Here is an 18,617-nt window from a genome sequence, read left to right as displayed (position 1 = left end):
ATGATCTACAAAATCTGATCAACATATCCTACATCTTAGAAAGTGTAATGCATGAATGAGATAAATAGTTGTTGAAACCCTGTATACCCTTATCAGAGAGCCAGGGCTGGTTGCGGCAACCAGGCAAATAGATTCTCGTTCGCAAACATGGAGCCGCTGTAATGGAATGTGTGGACAGACCCAGTGACACCGTAAGGAGATCATTATGGTGCAGTGGTGATACACACTCTTTTAAAAGGGGACAAAACACAGATGGATTCAGACAAACACAATCTAATTTATTCAAATTTCAGAAAGGTGACAGCATGAAAATATGCGAGAGGTGTGTGTGTGGGAGGGAACAATGCACAGGCCCCACAGGAAATACCATTACAGGGCAAAATCACTCCTCAAGACCCTCCCCCAGCACATGCAAACCAACTCTCGGGGTGCTTCCAGATGAGACTTTTATGGTGCCATCGTCCTGCCTCATTCACAAGATTTTACACTTGGTCCAGATGTTGCCATCTTCCACTTGTAACCCTCCTGTCTTTTCCTACTGCTTCTTCCATCTTTTCTCTTACTGCAGAAAATCCATTAAAGAGTAAAAAACAAAATAGCTGCACAATGCCTTCTGTCTGGAAGCACCCCTTATCAATCATTGACCAAACAAGAACTTGTTGCCACGAGTGATTTACCCAAGAGGAAGCCTTGGGGGAGGCATTTTGCTGCTAACAGATAGATCTAATAACGCTTAACATTCTAATGAATGAGCCTGCACTGTGACAAAGCTGCTAAAAAAGCCAATGCAATCTTAGGGTGCTTTTAATAGAAGCCGAGTGTCCAGATCACAAGAAGTAATAGCTCCACTCTATGCTGTGCCGGTCAGATCTCATCTGGTGTACCGTGCCCAGTTCTGGGTGCCATACTTTAAAAAGGATACAGAGAAATTGGAAAAAGGCTTAAAGGAGGGTAACAAAGATGGTCAGCCGTATGGAAAACAAGTTCTGTGGGGAAAGGCTGAAAGAACTGGGCATGTCCAGCTTGGAGAAGAGGAGATGAAGGGGAGAGATGAGAGCCTCTTCACATATCTGAAAGGCCGCCATGTGGAAGATGGAGAAGGTTTGTTCGCTGTTGCTCCAGAGGGCAGGACTAGAACCAACAGGTGGACATTGCAAGGAAGCAAATTTTGGCTAAATGGTGGGAGACATGTCCTAACAATGAGAGTGGTTCAGCAGTGGTCCCTTCCACATTTAACGTGCTATAATTCGAGTGCCCAGAACCAGAGCAGGCTCTCACTAAAACCCTGGAGAGGCAGGAAGAAGTGGCCAAAATGCTCCACCTGAAGCCACCCAGGATCTTTGCTGAGCTTCACTGGGACCAGGAATGTTGTAACCTCAGACAGCCCCAGGAAGCGGAAGGAGACAGAAAGCATCTCGGGGCAAGGCTCCTCCTCTGCTTCCTGGAGGGAATCATCTGCAGGGTGCAGTCCTTCCCTCTTAAGGAGAGATGCTGGAGCAATAGAGTGGATTGGGGTGGGGGAAGCATTCCAAGACAGGGGCAGTGTTGGTGAGAAGGGATCCTGGAAGTTCAGAGGAAGGCAGGAGCAGATCTGATGGGAAGGAACTGCAGCATGGCACTTCCTTTACCTGAGAGGGAAGGAAAGGAGAGGCATGTGTGAGAACTGTCATGGACTGAGGTGGGGGCAGATCTCAGATACATTAGAAAGACCCTCCTCATCTAAAATGACCAGGCACCACACTTAGCTTGTGGCTTGGAAAGCTCTCTGCTCCCTCAGTGAATACACAGATCATCTATCATGATTGTTTTCATGCCTTTGATCATATTCCTCATTGACTCATCCACTGTTAGCCACCCCTTTCCTCCTCCCTCTGCACGGTCTTCCGTGGCTTCTCCCATGCTGCTCCCTGTGCCTGGAATACCCCCCTCCCTACACACACCCCTTCCCCAGGCTGCCTCCCATACATAACTGGGCACCACACTATGTGGGGACCAAGAAGACAAGCATTTTGTTTGTTTAATAAAACCTTGCTGATGTTGCAGGGGAAGGATGCTGGGCCTCATGAAGGAGGAAAGGGATGGCAGAGATCTGCCAGTAATAGTTTTCCAATGGTAATAGCAGCCCTGGCTCACCATGAGAGTCTCCCCACCTCACAGGAAGAAATGTGAATGTCCCCCTCCCCACCCCCCGGTTAAGGCTACCAGCAGGGGCTGGAACTCACAGGGGCCCCTGGCGATATCTGGCTCCGTTCCTCTGCCGGCTCTTAATGAGGAGGGCGGTGCCCACGATGATGCCCACGATGCCTATGGCCAGGCCCAGGCCACACACCATGTTCTCCATGTTCTCTGGGAGGGGCTCTGGCATGTTGGCATCTGAGAGAGGGGAGACAGGAGGGGTGCAGAGGGGCTATCAGAAGGACAAAGAGAGAAGACCCAGACCCTCCTCTGCCTTTTTTGCCCCTGTGATGCTGTATCCGCCGTGGACATGACTGAGTCTTCTGCTCCTCACTTGGCCCCAAGAGGATGCTGAGAAGCAAGCAAGGGTCCCAGGGCCAACCCCCACTGAGCTGCCCTTTCCATGGAGCTCCCCCACAGGGGGGGTCTGAATCTCCACGTTTCTCAGCCTGAAGGCAGGACTACATGGCCAGTTCAGAGTGAACTGCTGATGTGTTGTACAGACTTCCCAGAACCCTGACGATGCAGTTTCTAGGGCCTGATTTTAACTGTGAGGGTGGCGTCTCTAAGTACCAGTTCACACATGCATTTGTCATACTGTGTGGGTTTATGCCATGATGACTAAGGTTTGAATGTGTGGACTGCCTCCATGGCAAAGTCTTGCATTTGAAGGTGTTCTCAGTTGATACATGAAAGCCCTGTCCTAGGATCGCTAATGGCTGCTCCATACCAGTGAAGAACCATTTCATGTGGCCCCTGTGAAGTGATGGAAATGCACGTGCGAACACCCCTTCAGCCTGTGTTTCCTTCCCCCCACTCCTTCAAAGAGAGCCCCCCCCCGCTTACTCCATTCCTTGACCAGGGGCTCATCCAGGCCCCAGTGCGCCACTTGGCAGTAGTAAACGTCGCCCCTGGTGGGGATGAAGGTCAGGTAGGAGAACTTCCGGAAGGAGTTGTCCTTGTTGGGGTAGAAATCTGTCTCTTCCACTCTTTCCGTCACCACCTGCCCGTTCTTCAGCCACGTGATGTTCACCACGGGGGGAGAGAAGTCGTTCACCAAGCAGATCAGGACATTGGGCTCCCCCTCCTCTGCCGGCTTCTCCGGGTACACCGTCGCTTTTGGAGGAACTGGGGGGGGGGGCAAGAGAAGAGTTTGGGAGAGCCAGATTGCATAGCAAGCAGTCAAGACAGGAGGGCCACCTCCAACACGCCATCCTCCTTCCCCAGGGACAGCTCCTCCTCCCCCCACCTCAGTTCCAGACATTTTCCTGCCTACACCTTCAGCGGGATTGTGCTGCTGTTCTGCTCTTTCCTTCCTTAGTGGATTGTCTGCATTAAGAAAAAACGTCAGGAGAGTAAACCTGTACTGTAGCTAGAAACCCCAAATGGTTCAGTTGAGCTGCTTCCAAAGTCTCACCCACAGACCTACTGAATGGCTCTCAGTGAATTAAAATAATTCTTTTCTGGTGATACCGAAAGGTAATGACTCAGAAATCAGTATGGAAATTGGGGTGGTATCCTGCTGCTCAGTGGGTAAGGGGGCTGCCATGAGAAACAGGAGATGTTGGATCAAACCCCACTTCTGGGAGAAGGAGCTGCTGCCTATGGGTTCTATACTAGGCACAGATTGTCTCATGTTCTAAACAGCTTCCGTTGGTCAGGGAAAACAAAAGGATGTTGCTGTCCATTATTTGGTATTTTCTAAGAATTTGGATTTCCCCCCACTAGGCACGTGGGTTAGAAGGGCATGCAAAAATGCATGTAGGATCTCAGCATCTGCTAAGAAAGGAAGGCCAGTGGGTGCAAGGGCGGGAGTGAATGAGACCCCCCTGCCCCCCCCCCACCACCCAGGGCTGGTACCGTTCTCAGCGGGCGTGTAGTTGGAGCGCTTCATGAGGATGTCCAGGTTGGAGCGGAGGACGGCGATGTTGCCCTGGGCGCCCTCAGCCTGGAAGCTGGTGAACTCCTTGAACTCGGGCAGCCTCCAGATGGTCTCTTTCTTCTCCAGGTCCACATGGAAGATCTCATCGTCATCAAACTCGAACATGAACTCCCCAGGCCCTTTGGCGGAGTCATATGTCCTCTGGACGAAGGCCACCTGGGACAGGATGTCATCCCCTGCAGGGGCAGAGACGGAGGGAGGGACCAGGGGGTGAAAGTGGGCAGGAGCAGAGGAGGATGGAGGAGAGGAGAGAGACTCTCCCAGGAAGCTCAGCTGGGTGGGACCTTGCTTGAATGTTATGGTTTATGGAGACTATAAGCCCTTTCCCTATATGATGATGATAGCAATTAATACTACTACTCCTAATTAATAATGTGGTTCTTTTAGGAAAATATGAAAATGGAAAATATCATTATCTAGCTATGGAAAAGAAGGGAACACAGAAACTCCAGAAAATGAATTTATTCCCTCCTCTGAATATCAGCCATGGGAGGCAGCGATCCCGAATACTTGGAAGGAGCAGAACTTGGAGAAATGCAGCTGCCCTCAACATGAGCATCAACCTCGTGGCAGTGAAGCCGTGCCCCCAACAGCGCATGCACATCCAGGGCCTGCTGCCCTCCTCCTCCGGATGGGGCTGGGGGAGGAAGTGCCTTGCCATGAAGGGGGAGATAGTTTGGCTTTCTGCAGGGGGGCGAAGAGGGGAGGGGGCCTGGCTGTGCGGCACAAAGTGAACGGAGAGCAATCCAGGTTGCAGGTCATGTAGGAAGAGGAGGCGGGACGGGGAGGCGGAGGGGTGTTTTCCTCCCTGCTGAGGCCCCCTTCTGGTCCACCGCAACATGCTGGTGGAGGGGTGGCGGGAGGGAAGTCCCTAGAAGCACAGGCTCCTAGAGGTGGACAGGACCTCAGAGGTCACCTAGTCGCTCCCCCCCCCCCCCCCGCACCGCCAGTGCAGGGAATTTACAGTCGCAGCATCCCTGATGGGCGGCCCTCCAGCCTCTCCTTGAAACTATACGGACGGAGAGTCCAGCAATTCCAGAAGCAGCCAGTTCCACTCTTGAACGGCTCTTGCTGTCAGCAGCTTCCTCCCGAAGTTTAGGACGCCTCTACATTAAAGGAACACCTGGGAGCCCCGCCCCGCCCCGCCCCGCCCCATGCCGCAGCACTTTCGTTCCCCTCCGCGGCGCGATGAAACAAGGGCCGCGGCCGCCCTTTCTCGCCAGCCCGTACATCTTGCGGTGGAAAACGGTGCCATCCAGTGGCTGCGCAGCGCCGTGCACCCCGCTCTGTTTAAATGCTTGATTTACAGGCTCGCTTTTTGTTTAGCAACACTTTTCGCCGGGGGGGGGGGGGCTCGTGTAATGGGCCTGCAAACTTCCGCGCGTGGCCGGTCACGGGTGCGCTCTGAATGCCTCGCGTGCAGGCAGCCTCTCTCCCTCTCTCTCTCCTTCTCTCTGTCTTCGGGATGGAAGTGGGTTGCGTGCACCCCGGGGCGCCCGTCCCCTCCCCTCCCCTCCCCCCCCGAGTGGGCACGAGCTGTCAGCCCTGCGTCTCTTCCGCAACTCCGGCTCTCCCCCCCAAGCGCTGCCACGCGGGGGGCACGTCAGGAGCGGAGACCAGGTTCCCCCCTGCCCCCGGGGCGAGGAGACGCGGAGGGCCGCGGGCGGCGTGCCGTTCGCGGAGGCAAGTCGGGCTGCGGAATCGCCCTCCTCAGCCCGCCTTTGCCCTCCTGGCCCAGCGAGCCCCCCGGGGCAACCACGCTCTTTCCTGCGCGGAGGGATCCCGCCGCCACTGCCCCGAGGAGGGGACTCTGTCGCCAAGGGAGGGGTTGCCAGGGCGAGGAGGAGGGCCAGAGGAGCTGGGGTCGCTGCCCCACAGCTGGAGAGAGCACCTCACAGCCCCACCTTAGGGGGGCTTAGCTGGAAAGAAGGAGTGGGGGCGGGACTGGACACCAGGAGGCCAGGAGAGGCTGGAGGCGCTGGGGGTGTTGAGCCTGGAAGAGGGGATGGGATGGGGGCCGCCTTCGGGTGTCTGAAGTCGCGGAGAGGAGGGGGCAGCTTTGTGGAGAGGAGGGGGCAGCTTTCCCTCCGGGGGGAGCGCCTGAGCCAGGGGGATTTCGCTTCAAGGCGAACTTCTCTCCCCCACCCCGGGGAAGCCTCCGGTCTCCCAGGCTGGCTGCTGAAAGGGGCAGGGGTCACCCGCCTGCCCCCCCCCCCCCGCCACTTATTCCACCTGCCGGTCCGCCTCTCTGCTAGGCTGCCCATGTGTCCCCCGCACCTGACTCCGCCCCGCCCCGCCGGGCCCCTCCTCGCCCGGTGCCCCCTTACCTCGCCCGAGCTCAGCAGCCAGCAGGAGCAGCAGCCCCAGACACAGGTGGGGGCCCCCAGGAGAGCCCCCTTTGCCCCTTTCTGCCGCCATTCAGGCTCCCTCAAGGCCAGACGTGGGACCCGCACGGTGGAGGTCCGGGACCAGAAGCAGGCTCTGGAGGCGGTGGGGCGAGAGGGGCCCAATTTAACCCAGACCTGGCCCCTGAGGGGCTGCGGGGGGCGGCTCTGGGGCAGCCCGGGCAAGCTCAGCCAATGGGAAAATGCCCTGCTGCCGACCAAGCTGTTGCTGGGTGAAGGAGTCCCGGAGAAGTCCCCAAGGAGGAGATGGCCCAGCTCCCAGCCACGGGACCAGGGCGAGGCGGAGACCCTTCCTCCGACCCTGGCTGACGCAGAGCAGGGGAGGCTGCTTACGCTTGAAGGCCACCACGGGCCCCTCGTTCTCGTCCTTCTGCCCCTCTCGTCCATGCATCTCCTCCGTGTTGTGTACAGTGCCTTGCACACGCAAGCAATAAATAATATTTGATTGTGGGGGAGCGATGAGCCCCGCCGTAGATGTCCCCCCCCAAAAGGCACAAATGAGGCCTCCCTGCCTGGGCATCAGAAACACCAACCCAGAAGCTTCTCAACAGCTTCTGGGGTCTTGGGCCGTTAGGTGACTTTGTCAAGCTGTGCTCTTCCCCAGCAGAGCCCCACCAGAAGACCCCTCCCACAAGGTTTTCGGATTGGGGCAGGGTAAGTGGGGTCTTTCAGGGGGCTCCTTCCACTGCTGGCTCTTGTAGAACCCTGGGCCCTAGCCAGAACGGAGCCTTGTTGGTGTGAGACAAGTAACTTCTGGCTCCATCCGACTAAACTTGAACGGGTGTATTCACCAGATCAAGGGAGAATACAATGACTTTAAGGCCAGACCTCACTCAGTGACAGATTTGCAAATGTTTACCAAGTGTTTAGGGCTTCAAGTATTAAGGTATGGGTGGTGGTCCCTGAAACCTCTCTCAAGCCAGACAACACAAATACGGTATTAAAGAATGTATATTTATTGCTCAAACAGTCTAAGAGAATAACGAGCTTTAGCTAAGATGAGACAGATTAGAAACATCCCTAAATACTCAGAAGTTATAATCACTTAAAGTATAATGACAGTAATAGCAAGCATATTATTAACTTAGGCTTCCCTCAATCTAACAGTCAATATCAACGTTCCATATTTACCTAGATGGGAAGCATGGTGGGTGCAGCCGGCCTGGGCATGTATGGCGGGTTTCTTGTTCTCCCAGGATCTCTCTCCCAAACAGATGAAGCCCTGGTCCACCCCTTGAAGCTGATGACCTCGTCCTCAGTTTCAGACCAGGTCGTGCCACCATTCCCAGTGTCCTGCCACTGACACCGGCATCATGTAGACAAAGGCATCCCTGCTAAGCTAAGCCTCGTGCTGCTTCCAGACCCAGTTGTGCCAGACTGCTTTCAGTCCCAAGAATACCTCCCATTACTCATAGTTATCTCACAATGCACACACATGGAACTAGTCATGCCTACAAAACACAATAAATTCTTCTCAGCTCCACACAGTACAATGCGTATCCCGCTACAGGTGCACTGGAGTCCGGATCCATCCCAGCGGGTCCCGTCGCAGGGAGATCACCAGGCGGAGGCGGCCAGAGGGAGCAGCCCCAGGGTGGAAGGAAGGGTCAACTCTGGGGGGGAGAACACTGAGCCTTCCTGCCAGACCCTCTAGGGGCCGCGAGAAGCCCAGCCCGCTCATTAAGAGGGCTCCCACTCATTCCCGCCCCATCCCAGTCCCAGGTCCGAAGGCCTGCTGGGCATCTCATGGCTGCTCTTTCCCCAAGATCATCATGCGAGCAGGGTGACTGAGTGGCCCCTCTCTGCTGAAAATGTGGCTTCCTCCCTGGAGCCCCACCTCAGCTGCAGCCCACCCAGCCTGGCAGAAGGAGGAACGGGAGGGGGGCTCTTTAATTCACCCCCCTCCAACACACACACACTGACGCCTCCTCTGCCTTCTTCTGCAGCCAAAAGCCATCTTCTCATACAGGACAAGCCAGCTGTGCTTCTGCTGGAGACTGATGACGCCGCTAAAGAGCAAATTCTCACTGGTGCTTCTCTCGCCCCCTCTCTGGGACTTCAGGGAAACATCGCTGTCCCCCCTCCTTCCCCATCACAGACCCAAAAGTTTCCCTTCTGGGGCTGGAAGCAGATTTCTCTTTCCTTGTCCTCGTGGGGCAGCAGCCATGGGGTCTGCTTGGACTCCCCCGGTGATGATGGTGCTGCTGATGGGGCCGTCCTTGGTCCCTGGAAGTGGAGGGAGGACGGAGCCCCCAGGTAAGGGGAGGAGATATGCGGGGGGGGGGGGCTTGGAGGGATGCCATTATGCCCCTGACCATCTCAATGGGGTACCAAATAAGCCTCCCCTGAGTAGGAGACCCCCAGAACCCAAAGGCAGGTGGTCCCTGTGGAGAGAAAAGGGGCAAGAAGGATCCAGGAAACCTCCAACATTCATGGGTGGTGGTGGTGGAGAAGTGAAATGGGAGCCCCCAGGATCCTCACCCACCCCTTCTGCCCGGCCCCATTGCCTCTGGAGCTGCCTCAACAGGGGTTGGGACCCTGGAGGGTCTGTCTCCCCCAAGGAGGCCCCTGATGGCTATGTGCCACCTTGAGTATCAGAGGCAGTGTGCCTATGTACACCGGTTGGTGGGGAACATGGGCAGGAGGGTGCTGTTGCACTCCTGCCCTGCTTGTGTGTCTCCCATCGACAGCTGGGTGGCCACTGTGTGAACAGAATGCTGGACTCGATGGGCCCTTGTTCTGATCCAGCATCAGGGCTCTGCTTATGTTCTTGGGTTCTTTGCAAGGGAGGGAAGGAGGGAGACCGCGAAACGGAAAGGAAGGCTGGGGCAGGGCAGGGCTCTCTGGGGAAGAGAGGGGGTGGCCGTGGGGTGCTGCTGCAATGGACCACTTAGCCAACTGTCCTTGCTGGATCAGGCCAGAAAGGTCTGTCTAGTTCTCCCTCTTTGGCCAAGTGTGGCTGCCCAAGGGCCTCCTTCAAGCTCACAAGGCAATTGCTGGCCCGCCTTTCCCCCTCCCCATTGCCTTCCACAGCTGCACAGCAGGCAGAAGTTCAACAGAGGAAGCGCCTCTCCTCTCTGCAGCTCTGTACTAGAAAAGCTGCAGCTGCTGAAGGCAGAGGAACCTCCCCAGAGAGTAGCAGGTGGCTGCAGGAAAGTTTGGGTTCAGTGAGGGGTGGACAGAACCGCCCCCCCCCATAGTCTCCCCCCCAACCCTGCTTGCAGGCTCTCACCTTGGCAGCTGCCATCACCTTCCCTGACATCAGTGAAGAGTTCTTTTAACAAGAGCCTCTTGAACAGCCGGGGGACAGGCAGAAGTCCAACCTGGACCCAGCATTTCCAGCAGGGACGTGCAGGGATGAGGGACGTCTGCACCAGTTGAACTTTTGCCTGGCACACAGCTATTAAGGGCAGACGTGCTCTGCCAGGGGAGCAGTGGGGCCCCCAATCCCTTCCCTTTCACTGCCTTTCCCAACTCCTTGGCCCCACCTTCCGCCCAGTTTCCTGAGGTGCGTTCAGAGTGGGGCTTCTGCCTGAGGGAACCCCCCTGCAGGGTCTCAGAATATCAGAAGTGCCCTGGTGCTGGATCAGACCAAGGGGGTGCTGGTGGTGCCTGCAGGAAGGCCCTGTTGGAACCTCCTCCCCAAGTTAGATCATCCAGGCAGTTTCATGACTGAGTGAGGCCTGGATTTCTGGTCCTAATCCAACACTCCAACCACAACACTACATTGGCTTCCTCTGGAGGTGTGTTTCTTTGCTGTGTTACTGGATCAAAGTCTTAGGGAAAGATCTTGTTCTTGTGCCCTGTTTTCCTCCCTTCCCTTCCCTTCCCCAAATCCTCACTTGGATGCTCTTAAAGCCCTTGGGTGGTTCCATCCCCCCTCCACCCTCCCTACAGGATTCCTGTCCTTGTAGCTGTCAAGGGGTGGGGGTGGGCAGAAGTCCAACCTGAGCTAAACGTTCCCAGCCGGGATGCACAGTAATGATGGATATCTACTCCTGTTGAATGTCTATCTGTTATGCAGATTTAAAAGGCAGAAGAGAAAAGCCCTCTTCCTTTTACTGTCCTCCCAAACTCCCCCTCCAATTTTCTCCCCCCATTCCCAATGTGGGCAGAGTTCAGAGTGGGGGAGTTGTAGGTTGGACCCCTGCAGGGTTTGCTGGTGGTGGTCCTGGGAAGGGATTGCTTAAACCCGCTCCCTACTTGGCGGTCCCCTCCCTTGAGCTGGATGGGGTGGTGTCAGGGCCGGCCCAGGACATTATCGTGAGGTGTTGTGTTATGTCCTGATTGCAGGTTGGGAGTTGGGCTGAGTTAGTAACTTACAACAACCCTGTAGTGTTGTCCTGTGCTGTTTACCTTAATTTGCAGGTTGGTCATCAGGCTGAGAGAGTAAAGTAGGACAGCCCAGCAATGTAGACGGGTGTTATTATACACTCCTTGCAGGATGGAGGGGCCTTGGGCTTGGAGAGCGGGCTCAGGGCAGCCCTGCAGTGTAGTTCACTACTGCGACTGAGGCTGGTTGGGACCATCAGCCAAAACTCCTCCTACAAAACAGCCCTCGAGCTGCTGCAGCAAAGGTCAATCTGTATAAATCCCCCCCTCCCTTCAGTCCCCTTCCAAGTCTCAATCAAGCACTGAGATGCAGGCAGAAGCTTCGTGTTCCATGGACTTTGAAATGTTCAGAAACATAAAAGGGGGCCTGAGCGAGAGAGATGGGGGACTCTTCCCATTGCTGCTACAATATTTTTTTATGGGGAGAGGGTGCATACCCTGCTGCCCGGTCACGGCTACATTATGGACATCTTTTCCCTTCTGTCCTCCAGGAGAAGAAAACATGAAATAAGCTCTACTCAAATTGGTAATTGGAGGCATGTGTCCAGGGCCGCCCAAGACCGTTTGCTGCCTGAGGGGAACCAGAAAATTGTCTTTGGTTCCCATCAGCAGTTTGTTTGATGGCACCTTTGGTGCCATCAGCAGTTTTACGGCTCGAGGCTGGGCTTGCATCGGTGGAATGACCAGCTTGGTGCTGGGCATTTATATACTGGCTAAAACTTGCTTATGCAAGTTCTGGATCAGGATATGTCTCGCTTCTTTGGGAAGACAATTATATCAGCCAATGGTCTAAAGCTATTAGAAACAAATTACAGATGCTGGGTTTTTCCAATAGCTTTCTTTCCACCCAAGATATTTCTCAAGTAAAATCTATTTTTGTGCTTCGGATTAAAGATATGGATATCCAATATTCCTTATCTGCCATCCATACTACTTCTTCCCCAACTCACTTAGGCTTGACATTTGACACTATGAGCTGTGCAAAGTATCTTGAAAATTTGACTATTGCTAAATAGCGTATAATTTTCTCTAAAGCCAGGTTCAATGCAATTCCTTCTGCTGCATTGGCTGGTCACTTCCAGGGAATTCCTTACACAAATTGTCTTTGCCCACGTGGAGATGAAGTGCCAGAGTCTCTATCTCATGTATTTTTTTTTTGGTAATTTTTATGAAAAGGTAAAGGTGTCCCCAACCAGTCGTGTCCCACTCTAGGGTGCGGTGCTCATCCCCGTTTCTAAGCCAAAGAGCCAGCGCTGTTCGAAGACGCTTCCGTGGCCATGTGGCCGGCATGACTGAAAACCGAGGTGCACGGAACGCTGTTACCTTTCCCGCCGAGGCGGTACCTATTTATCTACTTGCAATTTCTTGCTTTCGAACTGCTAGGTTGGCAGGAGCTGGGACTGAAGACGGAAGCTCACTCCATTACGCAGCACTTGGGTCTCAAACTGCTGTCCTGCCGACCTTCCGGTCTGCAGTTCAGCATCTTAACCACTAAGACGTATCATACCCATCTTAAATAAATTCCCTGGAAGACTCTCTGGCTGGTATTTTACTTACTTATTGACTGATGCTAATAAATAGGGAACAGATGCGGCTGCAAAATGTTTATTCTGTGCTATTAAGATTTGCAAGGTCATTCTTCAGACTTATATGTAATAAGTGGTTGATGATATTTTATCATACTATCATACTGTATTTAGGTTTTAAATATTTTAAATAGTTGTATTGTTCATTGTTGTTTTTTGTGTTAGGTATTTTAGTTTGTGGAATATTTTGCGTTTTAAATGGGATGTGACCGTATAATAATAATAAACTGAAACTGAGTGGCTTGAAGTTGGGTAAGTCTCAGGCAACATGGCAGCTGCATCCGGGGCTCTCCTCATCATGTGGTGCAGCCTGAGCATCTCTCTGAACCCCCAACCGTTTTTGCTGACCGAACCCCCGTCCTCCTTCTCCAGCAGCCCCCCATTTCCTGGTCCAGGAGAAGTCCGAGTGCCATCGCACCCATGGGACGCAGCAGGTGAGCCTCCTCTACTGGCCCATATATGGCCAGCAGAACTTTGCCCACTTCGACAGCGCTCTGGGCAAGGATGTGGCCGACGCAGAGTGGGCTGAGCGCGATGTCCAGTGATGGAACAAAGACAAGGACAACCTGTGGGATTGGATGGCCCGGGTGAGGTCTGCCGGTACAATTACGACGGTATCTACAGGCCTTTTGCCCACAGGCTGCAGGATGAGTCTGGGGGCTTCTCCACATGGGGCTTTTATCCTGCCATTGAGATTGGTTACTCACGGAAGTTAGCGGGTCATTTACATGATGTCGGCAACCTCCAGGGTGTCTCCTGGGCGAAATGACCTTTATTCCGTTTTTTAAAAGATCGGAGATAATGAGCTATCAAATTACAGCATGTTGAGTTTCCTGGTAAAAAGAGGAAGTTGTGCAATACCACAGCGCCATCTAGTGACTGTATAATGATACATATAGAATACGCAGATAAGGGGGGAAATGGAGGGGGGGGAGGGAAGCAAGTGTAAAGACAGCCCGTTGAGATGCTGCATTTAAAATGGAAGTAGAAAGCCCAGGTAAAGTTTCAGGATTTCAGCTTGGTATAGAAATGTTCCAGAAGGCTCCTGCCCAGGGCCAGGCAACCAAGTGGGGGGCGGAGAGGAGAGGAGAGAAGGGGCATCTCTTCCAAGCACTGGGGGTAGGTGGGTGGGGATTCCATCCCCTTCCTGCTGCTGTGGGTGGGGGCTGCAGAGAAGGCCGCCTTTGAGAAAAGCCTCCCCTATTACTCTCCCGTCCCCAAACTGACTTTCTGTTCCCCCACCTCACCAGCCCCTCCCTGCAAGTTCCTCAGCCAGGCCATTTTTTAAGGCTTTGAGAGGCCAGGGGCGGGGAGGGGTTGAATATTAACTTGCAATTTATTATTAACATTTAGATGCCCCCTTGTTGACTAAAAAGCCCTCAAGGCCATGCACAGCCATTTAAAACAATAAAAATAAGGTTGAAAACTACACAATTTAAAAGGCTAAATTCAAGAGATGCACCTTCCCCCACCCCTTTCTCAAAGCCAGGAGTGGGGGCAATAATAGTCCTTGGGGTGGCATTGCAGAGTTTGGAAGCGACAGGGGAGAAAGCCCTTCCACACCTCCCTGGCGTTCCGCGTACAGGACCCTTTTTTTCCTATTTAAGCAACTCATATGAACATCAATAAAGTTAAACGAAAATGTGCAGTATTTATTTGTAATATTTATACTAATATTCATATTTATTTATTTATATTAAGTCATAATGACAAATAACATTCAGGTTACTGTAAAATTTATCATGTCACCCCACCCCCACCCCGCCCACACACACACACACACACACACACACACTTTTCTGTGCAGCAAATTCCGGTTTGTGATGGGCAAAAGCAATTTCTCTTAGAAGAGCCCAGTCTATTCCCAGAGCAGGTATCAGTGGCAGTCTTGACAGCAGCATTGTTGACCTGAATTTATTTTTCTGAAAAGATCGTTCGGAGAATGCGCTTTTATTTCTTCTTCACAATCTAAAATGGGGAGAGTTAGATAAAGGCAGAAAGCCCCCCCATCACAAATGAGAGATTGGGGGCAGCGGGGGGGGGGAGGATGAAGGAAGGAAGGGTTGGGCAGTGAGGAGGACACCGAGGGAGCTGGGGAAGGGGAGGCCGAGGCGGGAGGTGAGTGGGTTGAAAGGGTCCCCCCCTCTGTTTCTCTGCTCTGCAGTTTCTGGGGTTTGGTCTCCATGTGGGGGGGTACTTGTGACTCACTCCCCCCCAATACACAGATATAGACACAAGCAGAGCAGGCTCAGAGGCCCCAACTGAGCGGCCCCTCCCCACAGGCCACGGGGCAGCACAGGGAGACACACACAGAGCAAGAGCAAGCGGGAGCCCTGTGGCACCTTCAAGGGGAGCCATATAACACCCACCCACACGGACACACACAAGTCCAGGATCCGCCGGGGTACCTGGAAAGGACCTCCTGCCTGGACTATTTCACTTTATAGGAGGGTGAGAAACAGGTTTTTCCCTCTTTCTCCCCCACTCATCTCTCTCTGACCTGGTTCGCATGACATGGCAGCCCATCGTGGCTTTATTGACCCATGGGGGCGGCTGCATTGTGCCCGGTGCCAGCGGGTGCCATTTTTGCATGGCGCCTGCGGGCATCAGGCTTGCTGTAGCTCACCATGTCATGCGAACCCAGAGGACAGGAGTTGTTCGATGGTTGGACCACCCTTAGATAGCCCTAAAACCAGCCATGGCTTATTCCCCAGAGGCCACGGCCTAAGGGAAGGGCCAGAGGTTCCCCGTGGCTGTTCTTGATGGTAAAGTAGCTTCCTCATTCCAAAAACAACAGAATCCTCCCATCGTTTTCCATAGATATTGCCTCATAGCTAATCTGATGTCCTCCCCCATAAATCTGAGCTCACATCAAAACTCCTAGAAGATTCCCATAAGATTAAAATCTACAAAGAAGACTTCAACATACTCCTTTCATGGCAGATACAGTTTATTTTGAAGTATATCTTTGAGAAAACAACCCTTTATTCAACCTTTACTAAATCTAAGTACATAACTCTTTCTAGACATCGATATATCAAGCTTTTTAATTATCGTGCCTTGCACAATATTTTTTGCTCATTAATGGATATGTGAAAATGGTGCACCTTTACCCAGAATGAAACATTCTTACACCTCGTCCTCCTCCCTCACATAACTCTTTTCATTCTGAGTACTGAGATGAAACTCAGCATTTTCCTTTAAATGGATAATATCCCCCTGGCCTTGCCAATCAGCTTTTAACAGCAGTTACTCAGAATTCATCCAGTATTGTGAACTCGCCTCTGCCTTTGTGTGCCTTCTCTTTCCTACAATCACAATTTTTTACTTATTCACCTTTCCACTTTTTCAATCATGTATCATTCAGCATTTTCAGTAGTGCTTCAGTTGGCGTTTCGTAACAAGACAACTTTTCTTGCTTCGAGGGAGGGGAGTTACCCGTTTATCCCTGGACGCCTTCGCAATTCCGATACAGCAAAACCAGCCCTGTCTTAAACTCTGTGACAGACCCACTTGTCCAAACCGACGTGGCCTGAGAGATACCTGCAGCCTCCCTGTGCGAATGCAGCTTCCCTCTGAAGAAGGCCAGGTGTGGGGGAAGCCAGAGGGAGGGGCTGCGACCTCCCTGCCCTATTTGTGGACCCCCCAGGAGGGCGTCTGGCTGGCTGCAGAGGGAAAGAGAACGTTGCTGGCATTGCTGTGCCCAGAAAACCCTCCTCCGTTTTCTGGATCTCTCTCAGCTTCTCTTCCTTCCCCCTCTCACCCCCCTGGTGTCTCACACATGTTCTTCTATCCTTCCAGTTAAGCCCACTGTCTCCATCTCCCCCACCAAGGACGACCCCCTCTCCCCCCACACCCTGCTGCTCTGCACTGCGGCCAGTTTCTATCCCCTGGAGACTGAGATCAAGTGGCTGAAGAACGGGCAGGAGCCGGTAGGAGGAGGAAGGGGTCGCCTATGGGGAAGAGCTCTGGAACAGAGACTGGACATACCAGTCCCAGGTGATGCTGGAGACCACGCCCGAGCGGGGAGACATCTACACCTGCCAGGTGGAGCACCCCAGCCTGGAGACGCCCATCACTGTGCAGTGGGGTACGAGCCCCCCCCCTCTCTCCCCGTTTCCCCTGGAGACCCAATCCTGCAAACAGGTGGGAATTCCGCATACCTGTGTCACCCCTGACCTGCTCAGGATCCAGAAAGCCCACCCACCCCTTCTCAGGAGGTTCTCTGTTCCGATGGCTGTTGTAGTGAGAGCTGAAATCTGGAGCTGTCCCTCAATCCCCGTGCCACATTCCTGAGGATCAGCCAGGAGTTCCTGTTGTGCTTATTATTATTTATATAGTGCCATCACACAGGAACTTACAATCTAAAAATCAACATGGGAGGCAGAAGAAGGGCAACAGTGTGTGCAGTTCTGGCTACCACACCTCAGAAAGGACATTGTAGAGCTGGGGAAGGTGCAGAAAAGGGCAACCCGAAGAACCAAGGGACTGGAGCAACCCCCCAACGAGGAAAGGGCTTTAACATTTGGGTTTTTTTTTTTTAGCAGAGGCGAGTAAGGGGTGTTAAGGAAATATCTAAGGCAGGTTAGGTTGAACAGACAGGAATTTATTAAAGCACATCATAGCTGTGGGAGAGTCAGTCAAAACTAAGTCTCACCAAATACAAAAAACAGGATGCATTTATACAGACTGTTAGTTGGGGAACAAAGAAAATACACTATGCATGCTCAAGAGCTAATTTAACTCTGCAAGGGTCTTAGCAGCACAGCTGCATTCTTATCTTCAGGGATGAGCTACTTTGGTGGATAGGAATTTCCTGCTTATAATGAGCAAGCTACAATGACCTTCTCATGGTCATTCTCTCAATCCCATCAGGCACCTTGCCTGAACCAAACTACTTATGAAGCCTAGTTAGGCCTGCTTTTATGGGGGGAATGATGGAGGTGTAGAAGATTATGCCTGGTGTGGATAAAGTAGACAGGAAGATCTTTCTCTCTTTCTGTCATAATACTAGGACCCAGTGGGGTTATCCCATGAAGCTGAATGGTGGGAGGAATGGTTTATTCAGGACAAATAAAGGGAAGCTGGGTGAATGGTAGGTAGTAGAAGGATAAGGCGCATTGAGCCAATGAAGACATCACAATAGCACTCTCTTAACTATGCTCACGAGATTGTGAGGGGGCCTCAGGATTTATGCACCCCCTCTCCCTGGCCCCTCCCGTCTCCCACGATTTTGCCCCCGGCCCCATCAGCCTTGATTTTAGTTTCGTGTTACATCAGGACTAAGGTCACCTGCCCTTAACGCTAATGAAATTCCCTGCAAACTCTGGAAACAGCCTCCAATTTGTTTATTTGTTTATTTAATTTATATCCCGCCTTTTTTCCTCCTTAAGGAACCCAAGGCAACGTACATAATCCTCCTCTCCATTTTAGCCTCACAACAACAACCCTGTGAGGTGGATTAGGCTGAGAGTCTGTGACTGGCCCCAAATCACCCAGTGAGCTTCCATGGCCAAGTGGGGACTAGAACCCGGATCTGCTGCCTCCCAGTCCAATCCTGGGTCTGGGTTAGGGCTGGTACGAGAGATTGGAGCCAGACAAGGGGAGAATTGCGCCATCCCACCTTGTCTCCCAATCATTGATTATGTGAGTTGTTTTTAAAACTGTGGCTTGTTTTAACTGCTGTTGGGTCTGTTTCTTAGGTTGTGCCTTATTTTTACATTATTTTGTAGTATGTCGATTTGTGTAAGCCCCCTTGTGTACTTTTGTGAAAAGGTGGGGCGAGAATTCGTTCATCATGCTAGCAACAGCAGTGCAGGGCGCGTTGTTGAACTGTAGACTCCGCTACCACAAGGCGGAGGGATGGCCCTGAACTTGGGGGGCTTTAAAAGGGGATCAGACAGGATAAAGTTATCCATGGCCACTAGTCCTGATGTCTCCATGCCACCACAGGCAGGATGTCTCTGCGTGAGGCTTTTCTTATAGAATCATAGAATCATAGAATAGTAGGGTTGGAAGGGGCCTACAAGGCCATCGAGTCCAACCCCCTGCTCAATGCAGGAATCCAAGTCAGAGCATCCCTGACAGACGGCTGTCCAGCCTCGTCTTGAATGCCTCCAGTGTGGGAGAGCCCACCACCTCCCCAGGTAATTGGTTCCATTGTCGTATTGCTCTGAC

General features: G+C 52.8%; 1 protein-coding gene and 1 pseudogene across 3 annotated transcripts; one reads left to right on the top strand and one right to left on the bottom strand.

Annotated features, from left to right (window-relative positions):
• Positions 1–257: 257 nt before the first annotated feature.
• Positions 258–6,600, bottom strand: LOC146356711 (HLA class II histocompatibility antigen, DR alpha chain-like). Of its 2 annotated transcripts, XM_084831944.1 has the most exons (5): positions 6,445–6,600; positions 4,036–4,293; positions 3,022–3,303; positions 2,223–2,373; positions 258–1,628 (listed from the first exon to the last, which is right to left on the bottom strand). In XM_084831944.1, exons 1-5 carry the CDS (start codon positions 6,533–6,535, stop codon positions 1,625–1,627), a joined length of 786 nt encoding a protein of 261 aa, XP_084688070.1. In that variant the 5' UTR covers positions 6,536–6,600; the 3' UTR covers positions 258–1,624. The 2 variants fall into 2 exon arrangements, with proteins under 2 accessions (XP_084688070.1, XP_084688071.1); XM_084831945.1 differs by lacking the exon at positions 258–1,628 and having other exon boundaries at positions 2,219–2,373.
• Positions 6,601–8,624: 2,024 nt separating this feature from the next.
• LOC146356710 (DLA class II histocompatibility antigen, DR-1 beta chain-like) lies at positions 8,625–18,312 on the top strand (annotated as a pseudogene). Its single transcript, XR_014787126.1, has 5 exons — positions 8,625–8,778; positions 12,813–12,981; positions 14,605–14,633; positions 16,242–16,525; positions 18,216–18,312. The product of XR_014787126.1 is annotated as a DLA class II histocompatibility antigen, DR-1 beta chain-like (transcript).
• Positions 18,313–18,617: the final 305 nt, after the last annotated feature.

Source organism: Heloderma suspectum, chromosome 2 (assembly GCF_057233095.1).
Source record: "Heloderma suspectum isolate Gila_16-S chromosome 2, 16-S_ref, whole genome shotgun sequence".
Taxonomy (NCBI): Eukaryota; Metazoa; Chordata; class Lepidosauria; order Squamata; family Helodermatidae; genus Heloderma; species Heloderma suspectum.
The sequence above is the reverse complement of the archived record's forward strand: the minus strand, read 5'-3'. Positions and strand labels throughout refer to the sequence as shown.

Bases quoted from the DNA above. Each gene is read 5' to 3' on its own strand.
- LOC146356711 (XM_084831944.1), bottom strand. From the start codon at position 6,535: ATGGCGGCAGAAAGGGGCAAAGGGGGCTCTCCTGGGGGCCCCCACCTG. The intron at 4,294-6,444 runs GTAAGGGGGCAC...CTGCCCCTGCAG, and splicing joins GGCTGCTGAGCTCGGGCGAG to GGGATGACATCCTGTCCCAG. The intron at 3,304-4,035 runs GTACCAGCCCTG...CCCCCCCCCCAG, and splicing joins CTACACGCCCGCTGAGAACG to TTCCTCCAAAAGCGACGGTG.